Source organism: Jaculus jaculus, chromosome 14 (genome assembly GCF_020740685.1).
Source record: "Jaculus jaculus isolate mJacJac1 chromosome 14, mJacJac1.mat.Y.cur, whole genome shotgun sequence".
Lineage (NCBI taxonomy): Eukaryota > Metazoa > Chordata > Mammalia > Rodentia > Dipodidae > Jaculus > Jaculus jaculus.
This window is the reverse complement of record NC_059115.1, coordinates 59,527,691-59,537,010: the sequence shown is the minus strand read 5'-3', so window position 1 is coordinate 59,537,010 and position 9,320 is coordinate 59,527,691. Positions and strand designations below refer to the sequence as shown.

Below are 9,320 nucleotides of genomic sequence, written 5' to 3'. Positions count from 1 at the left end.
CAATTTGTGCTATCATTACTTTTGTGTATCTCCCAGATCCAAGTTTTTTAGTTATCTATTAATTCTCTTACCCCAGTCTCCCTCAATTCCCACAGACCCTTCAACTCCCTGTGTTCTATCCATCCATTTACCTGTGAAGTATTCCCTCCCCTCATCCCTCCCTGCTTCTCTTCTTCTCTCCAAGCCTCATTTTAGCTTCTTTACCAGTATGCTAGTTATTACAGTTCGTAAACTAATCAAACTATTCCTGTTAGGATTCACATATGAGAGAGAACATGTGACTTTGTCTTCCTGAGCCTGAGTAAACTCAGTATATTTTTTTCCAGGTCCAACCATTTGAATGCAAATTTTATAATTTCATTTTTACTTACTGCTGAGTAGAATTCCATTGTGTATATGTACCACATCTTCATTATCCATTCATCAATTGATGAGCATCTTGGCTAATTTCATTTCCTAGCTATTGTGAAACAATTTAAGAAAACAGCTGGCTCTTCAAGAAAAAAAAAACACCCAATATTGATAAACCCCAGGCCAAATAGATTAAAAGAGAGGGCCCTAATCAACAAGATTAGAGATGAAAAAAGAGATGCCAATGGAATTGGGAGAATCATAAGCACATATTTCAAAAACTATATTCCACAAAATAGGAAATTCTGGAAGAAATGGATGAATTTCTTGACTCATATGATCTACAACACCTAAATCAAGAAGAGAGAAATCATCTAAATAGAGCCAGAATTCCCAATAGGACTAATAATTAATTTTATTATTCATAATTTATTGCTTTCTGTTCTGCTCTTGATTGTTTCTATCTGGTAATATCTAGTTTGGATTGTTCTTGTTTTGTTGTTGTTGCCATTGTTTTTTCCCCAATGCCTTCAGATAGATCATCAACTTATTTGAGATTTCTTTTTGTAATGTTGACATTTAGTGCTGTGAACTTCCCTCTGAGGACTGCCTGCCTTTGCTGTGTCTTATATACTTTCATATTTGTTGGGTTTTCATTCTCATTCAGTACTAGAATTTTTATATTTCTTGATTTCTTCAATGGCCCATTCATTGCTAAGCATGCTGTTCAATCTTCAGTAGTTTATTTTCTGTTTCTCTTGTTGACTTCTAGCTTCATGGTATTGTAGTAGGATATAATACAAGGAGTTCTATCAATTTTCCTGAATTTATGGAGACTTAATGTCCTAATATATGATCTATTTGAAAGAAGGTTCCATAAGCTGCTGAAAGAATACATATTCTGCATGAAGTCTGGATGGACTGTTCTATAGATTTCTGGTAAACCCATGTGACCTATGGCATTGTTTGGCCTCATTGCTTCTCTATTTTTTGTTTAGATGATCTATTAAAGATAGTGGGGTTGTAATGTCACCAACTATTGTTGTGGTGGGATTTATTTCTGATTTAATATCCAGCAGATTTTGCTGTAAACAATGGTACAACTGTGTTTGGTACATATATGCTTATAACTATAATATCTTCCTCTTGAATTGTTCCCTTGATGAGCATCAAGTGCCCAGTACTTCTTTTGATTAGTTGTGGTTTAAAGTCTAGTCTGTCAGATATTAGTATAGCCATACTTGCTTGTTTATTTTCATTCATCTGGAATATTTTTTTCCATCTTTTTTTTTTTTTTTTTTTTGAGGCAAGACCATGCTTTTAATGAGAGTGAGAGAAAGAGAAAGAGGGAGAGAAAGAAAGACTGGCATACCAGGGCCTCCAGCCACTGTAACTGAACTCCAGACATGTGCACATGCAGCCTTGTGTGAGCATCACCTGTGTGTCTGGCTTACATAGGATCTGGGGTGTCAAACATGGGTCCTTAAGACTTCACAGACAAGCTCCTAAACCACTAAGCTATCTCTCCTGCCCCTCTTTTTCCATCCTTTTACTCTATGGTGGTGTCTATCTTTAATGGTAAGGTGCATTTCTTGTAGACAGCAAACGAATGAATCTAGTGTTCTGACCCAGCCTGTTGACTTGACTCTTTTGACTTGGAAGTTGAATCCATTGATATTCAGAGTTATAACTGAGAGGTGTGAGTTAATCCTTGTCAAGCTGAAGATTTTGTGGGGTCTGGTGTTTTCTTGGTTTTCATTTTCTTTCTCATCTGTCCTAGTTTTGATTGTTGTTGTTCCCCCCAACTCCCACCGTAGCCTCTGGAGTATACTTACTCTTCTCTTCAGTGAGAAATATTCCAGCCAGCATTTCCTGCATGGCTGGCTTAGTGCTCATATATTCATATTCCTTTCCTTGTTTTATTGCTATAGTCAAGAATTCACTATATTGAATAGGAGGCTTTTTTCCTGCGCCTAGTGGGAATAGCAGTCTGGGTTGGCAGTCACGATTTTTCACAATTTGAAATACTCCATTCCAATCCCTTCTGGCACTCGGTTTCCATTGCAAACTTGAAAGTAATTTTAATGGGCTTACCTTTGCAAGCGATGAGCTGCTTTCTCTAGCAGCTTTTAGTACTCTTTGTTTCCGTGCATAGTGTTTAACTATAATGTGACACATTGGTTTCTTCTTTGGTCCTATTTGGTGTTCCATGTACCTACTGCACATGCATTGGTCTCTCAGAAAATTTGGAAAATTTTTCTTCTACCATTTTATTGAAAATATCCTAGGGCTGGAGAGATGGCTTAGTGGTTAAGCGCTTGCCTGTGAAGCCTAAGGACCCCGGTTCGAGGCTCTATTCCCCAGAACCCATGTTAGCCAGATGCACAAGGGGGCGCACACATCTGGAGCTCATTTGCAGTGGCTGGAGGCCCTGGCACGCCCATTTTCTTTCTGCCTCTTTTTCTCTCTGTCTCTGTCACATTCAAATAAATAAATAAAAAGAATGATAGATTTTTAAAAAAATAAAGAAAGAAAGAAAATATCCTAAATGCTCTTGGCCTGTAGTTCTTCCCTTCTTGTATGCCCATGATTTGAATCTTTGGTATTTAATGGTCTCTCATTCTGTCATGTTCTGTTCATTCATTTTGAACTTGTCTTTGATTTGAACTTGTCTCCTATTCTATTTCCTTTGCCTTGTCCTCAAGCCTTGATAGTCTATTCTCCACAGACTATCTCCACAGACTTACTTATCTTGATACATTCTTGCTTTCAGTGTTCAATGTAGAGCAGATTTTGTAAGAATGGAGATTGATCCAAACGTACAAATCTCAGTGCTGTGCGCACAGGAGACATCTAGTTAGAACCACCCAAGGGTTTATGAACAGGAAACTATCAGAGCTAAGTGGGCCTGCAGGTGTCCTCAGCATGCAAATGAAGGGAGCTGCTGGTGAAGACAGGTCTGTGGGACATCTGACACATCCAGTTCAGACTCGGCGTGAGCCTGACCGATAAAGCACCACTGCCTTCAGCTGGTGGCCTCACCTGCCACTTACACCTAAGACTACAACTGCAGAGGACAGAAGTTGCTGCAGGCTTAGAGAGATGGCTCATCAGTTAAAGGCACTTGTTTGCAAAGCCTGATGGCCCAAGTTCAATTCTTCAGGATCCAATGTAAAGCCAGATTCACAAAGTGGCACATGTATCGGAAGATCATTTGCAGTGGTAGGAGGCCCTGGCATACCCATACTCACTCTCTTTTTTTTTTTTTTAATTTTTTTTTGTTCATTTTTTATTTACTTATTTGAGAGCGACAGACATAGAGAGAAAGACAGATGGAGGGGGAGAGAGAGAGAATGGGCGCGCCAGGGCTTCCAGGCGCTGCAAACAAACTCCAGACGCGTGCGCACCCTTGTGCATCTGGCTAACGTGGGACCTGGGGAACCGAGCCTCGAACCGGGGTCCTTAGGCTTCACAGGCAAGCGCTTAACCACTAAGCCATCTCTCCATACTCACTCTCTTTTAGTCTTTTAGTCTGCCTCTTTTTCCTTGTCTCAAATAAATAAAATAAAATAAATTTTAGGGCTGGAGAGATGGTTTAGCCATGAAGGCACTTAACTGCGAAGCCTAAGAACCCACGTACAACTCCCCAGGTCACACATAAGCCAGACACACAGGGTGATGCAAGTGCACAGGGTTGCACATGCACACAAAGTGGTGCACGTGTTTGGAGTTTGATTGCAGTGGCTGGAGGCCCTGATGTGTCAAGTCTCTCAGTCTCTCACTCACTCTCTCACATTCAGAAAACAAGCTGGGCGTGGTGGCACACGCCTTTAATCCCAACACTTGGGAGGCAGAGGTAGGAGGATTGCTGTGAGTTCGAGGCCACCCTGAGACTCCATAGTGAATTCCAGGTCAGCCTGGGTTAGAGTGAGACCCTACCTCGAAAAACCAAAAAAAAAAAAAAAGAAGAAAGAAAATGGCCAGTCTGTTGGGCCTGCCTCAAAAAAAAAATTTTTTTTTTTTAAAGAAGTTGCTCTAACATTTTATCTATTTTTTTAACACTAGAAGTTCCTACCATACTTTAGTAGTATTTTGGCTTTATTATTGTCAAATTAGTTTTCATTTCTTTTTTAAACATTTTATTTATTTATGAATGAGAGAGAGAGAGACAGGTAGAGAGAGAAAGATAGAGAGAATGAATATGGGTATGCCAGGGCCTCTAAGCCACTGAAAACAAACTCCAAACACATGTGCCACCTTGTGTATCTGGCTTTACATGGATACTGGGAAATCAAACCTAGGTCCTTAGGCATTTTGGGCAAGTACCTTAACCTCTGAGCCATCTCTCCAGCCCTTAGTTTTCATTTCTTACTTCTCTTCTTATGTGTTTTGTTTGTTGGTTTTATGATATTTCAAGGTAGGGTCTCACACTAGTGCAGGCTGACCTGGAACTCACAATGTAGTCTCAAGGTGGTCTCGGGATCACGGTGATCAATCCATATACCTCTGACTCCCAAGTGCTGGGATTAAAGGTATGCACCACGACGTCCAACTCCCTTCTTATGTTTAATATTGTGTATGAACTTCTCCATTTCTGAGCAATCATATTTTTTCTCTTGCTAATTCTCTCCTTCATCACATACTTCTTTTTTTTATTTTTTTAACCTTTCTTCTCTCTTTCCATTTTACATACTCCCTTTCCTTCATTTACTATTTACTATTTCTACATGTTTCCTAAATGACTGTAAAGCTCACAGCATAATTCACATTATTTTTGCCATTTTCTATCCTATGGTCACTGATGGTTTCTTAGTTGGCTTCAATTGATTTTTCAGTGTATGTACTTCTATATCTAGTTGCTTTGGTGGTGTTAATAATTTGTCTTGTCTTCTCTGGTCCTGGGGATTGAGCCCTCAAGAGTGGGCTGCTCAGTAATAAGATCTCCAAATAGGGAGTCCGCCGCCACCTCGGCGCGGCTACCTGTCGTGAGGTGTGGGGCGAGCCACCACCAAGATGTGGAATAGCGGATTTGACAGCTATAGCACCTCCAGCTTTGGGGGAGCCGGCGGCTACAAGCAGATCCCAGGGGGCTTCGGATCGCCGACCGCTTCTCAGGCCGAAAAGAAATCGAGAGCCCGAGCCCAGCACATCGTACCCTGTACCATATCTCAGTTGCTTTCTGCTACTCTGGTTGATGAAGTGTTCAAAATTGGAAATGTTGAGATCTCACAGGTCATTATTGTGGGAATAATCAGACATGCTGAGAAGGTTCCTACTAATATTGTTTATAAAATAGATGACATGACAGCTGCACCAATGGATGTTCGCCAGTGGGTTGATACAGATGACGCCAGTGGAGAAAACACTGTGGTTCCTCCAGAAACATATGTGAAAGTGGCTGGACACCTACGGTCTTTCCAGAACAAAAAGAGCCTGGTAGCCTTTAAGATTATTCCCCTGGAAGACATGAATGAGTTCACCGCACATATTCTGGAAGTAGTCAATGCACACATGATGCTGAGCAAATCCCACAGCCAGCCTTCAGCAAGCAGAGCATCTATTGGCAACTCAGGAATGAATGAAACAGGAAACTTTGGGAATAACTTCATACCAGCAAATGGCCTTACTGTGACCCAAAACCAGGTGCTGAATTTGATAAAGGCTTGCCCAAGACCCGAAGGACTGAATTTTCAGGATCTCAGGAGCCAGCTCCAGCACATGCCTATAGCTACAATCAAGCAAGCAGTGGATTTTCTGAGCAACGAGGGTCACATTTATTCTACTGTGGATGATGATCACTTTAAATCCACATATGCGGGGTAATTGGATCTCACTGGCTACCCAAGATGCTTCAGCTGGACCTGTTTTCATAATCTGCTATCTCTGGCTATGTGTTTGGCCACATGACTTCTAGAAAGGTTACATCTATAGGAGATCTCAATTGATGGCCTTTTGAAACTTACTGCTCTTCCCTCTCCCTCTCCCTTTCCCTCTCTCTCTTTCTCTCTCTCATGTGTGTGTGCGCGCGTGTGTGTGTGCGCGTGCATGCGTGTGTGTGTGTGTGTGTGTGTATGTGGCTTAAACGTTCTAAAGGAAAGGGGGCAATTGACAAGGGGTTGTAAACCAGAGTGGGATTTCTTCCAGGAGTTCCAGTAGGTTAGGTAGTACAGGGTGGATAGCATTGAGCGAGGGCAGTACCACCTTATGCTTGGAGTGTCTGCTCATGGAAGGGCTCCTGCTGAGAAGATGAACAAGACCACTAGGGCGTGTGGGCACAGTACCAGCCGTTGTTGCTTCCCACTCTGGGTGTGTGGCATTGCTTTCCAAATCACACTTCCTTCCCCTTCTTGCCTGAAGCTGAAAGTGAGTTCCTGTGAAAGTGAGGTTCTGGAGCAGTGGCCTCGGGTCATTGGAGAGGAAATGTAACAGCATCTTGTGTAAATAAATGTGTTCATATGTTTAATAAAACAGTTCTCTTATTACTGAAAAAAAAAAAAAAGATCTCCAAATAATATAAGAAAAGATATTCAAAGCCACAGAGGCATACATGCACCACAGAAAAACCAGAAACATGAATCAGGACAATAGGGTGCCTGAAAGAGATGAAAACTGCACTTGAGGCCAGGCGTGGTGGCACACGCCCTTAATCCCTGTGCTCAGGAGGCAGAGGTAAGAGGATCACAAGCAAACAAACAAACAAACAAACAAAAACAAAACAAAAAAAAAACTCCTCTTGAACCTAAAGATGATGAAGTCCAAAGCATTCAAAAGTCTTCTTATGAAAAATAATCAGTGATTTCAAAGAGCAAGTAACAACCAAGTGAAAACACAGACTAGGATATAGATATAAAAGCCAGCAACGTAAGAGAAAGCAAGTGAAAGATAAAATCTTGAAACAAACAAATATTGAAAATGAAAAACACCAACAGATTGCAGTAAGCAAAAGAGAGAATATCAGGAATGAAAGACAAGGTTGAGGGGCTGGAGACATGGCTTAGACATCAAGACATTTGCCTGCAAAGCCTAAGGATCCAGGTTCGATTCTACACGTCCCACGTATGCCAGGTGCAAAAAGGTGATGTATGCATCTGGAGTTTGTTTTCAGTAGCTAGAGGCCCTGGTGTGCCCATTCTCTCCCTCCCTCCCTTCCTCTCTCTCTCCCTAGCAAATAAAAAAATAAAAATAATAAGCTGGGCATTGTGGTGCACGCCTTTAATCCCAGCACTCAGGAGGCAGAGGTAGGAGGATCACTGTGAGTTAGAGGCCACCCTGAGACTCCATAGTGAATTCCAGGTCAGCCCGGGCTAGAGTAAGACCCTCCCTTGAAAAAAACAAAAATAAAAATAAATATTTTTTTAAAAAAAGAAAGACAAGGGCTGGAGAGATGGCTTAGCGGTTAAGCGCTTGCCTGTGAAGCCTAAGGACCCCGGTTCGAGGCTCGGTTCCCCAGATCCCACGTTAGCCAGATGCACAAGGGGGCGCACGCATCTGGAATTCGTTTGGAGAGGCTGGAAGCCCTGGTGCGCCCATTCTCTCTCTCTCCCTCTATCTGTCTTTCTCTCTGTGTCTGTCGCTCTCAAATAAATAAATAAATAAACAAACAAACAAAAAGAAAGAAAGAGGGCTGGAGAGATGGCTTAGCGGTTAAGCGCTTGCCTGTGAAGCCTAAGGACCCCGGTTCAAGGCTCGGTTCCCCAGGTCCCACGTTAGCCAGATGCACAAGGGGGTGCACGCGTCTGGAGTTCGTTAGCAGCGGCTGGAAGCCCTGGCGCACCCATTCTCTCTCTCCCTCTATCTGTCTTTCTGTGTCTGTCGCTCTCAAACAAATAAACAAAAAATTTTAAAAAAAAAGAAAGAAAGAAAGACAAGGTTGAGGAACTACTATATCCAAAATTAATCAGAAAAAAAAGTAGATTAGGTTTATAGTTAAATATTTATATATCACTATGTTGTTTGAGAAATTTCAGTAATTAAAACTAGCACCAGTAATAGTTTAAGTTTAAAACTGATTTTTAAAAAAAAGGCAACCAGAGAAGCATAGTATACCAGAGACAACTACAATAAACCAACTTTTTAATGGGTCAGTAAAAGATAAGGAAAAGTAAGTTAATTAATTAGTAAGGAAAATATGTTGAGTTCAAAAAATAATTAAGAAAATTTAGCATATATTTTTGCATTCAATTTTCATCAGCATACATTAATTGTACAAAGTAATGAGTTTCATTACATCTTTACATCATTACATACATCATTACATGCGTATTATGTACTTTGCCATAGTATCTTCTTACTCTTTCTTATACCCTTACCTTTCCCCCTTGTTATTGCATCCCTCAGGGCCACAACTTTACTTTCATGTCTCCAGCACCCCTAGATTACACACAAGAGAGAGAGAAAAAAATATACTTGTCTTTGTGGGACTGGCTTATGTCATAGAACATGATCAGTTCCATCCATTTTACTGCACATGATATTTCATGTCAACTTCATCACTGAAAAAAAGCTAAATTGTGCATATTTAGCTGTTTATTATTATTCAGTTATTCACTCACCCATGGAAGTACCTACCGGATTATACAACTTGGTTACTGTGAATAATGCAATAAACACAGATGCCGACTTAATGCTTTCAGCATATATTTAAGAAGTATAGCAAGATCATATTCTGTATTTAGCTTTTCTTAGGACTCTCCATAGTAATTTCCATAGTAGTCTATCTATTTACATTCCTGTGAATAATGTGTAAGAATGCTGTTTTCAGGGCTAGAGAGATGGCTCAGCAGCTAAGCACCTGCCTGTGAAGCCTAAGGACCCAAGTTCGATTTTCCAGTACCCACAAGTGGTAGTTTGAATACATGCTCCCCAACAGATTCAGGAGTTTATTAAAACTTTTTGAATTTCCAGCCACTTGGCTGGAGGAGGTGTTCACCCATAAGGTGTGTTGGTGGATTTGACATTCCAATCTAAAG

The 9,320-nt window shown here is 40.9% G+C and overlaps 1 protein-coding gene across 1 annotated transcript; it reads left to right on the top strand.

Moving 5' to 3' along the window:
* The first annotated feature begins 5,312 nt into the window (after positions 1 to 5,312).
* LOC101603644 (replication protein A 32 kDa subunit-like) lies at positions 5,313 to 6,305 on the top strand. The gene has a single exon (XM_045134202.1). The coding sequence runs from the start codon at positions 5,365 to 5,367 to the stop codon at positions 6,172 to 6,174; it is 810 nt and encodes a 269-aa protein (XP_044990137.1). The 5' UTR covers positions 5,313 to 5,364; the 3' UTR covers positions 6,175 to 6,305.
* The last annotated feature ends 3,015 nt before the right edge of the window (positions 6,306 to 9,320 follow it).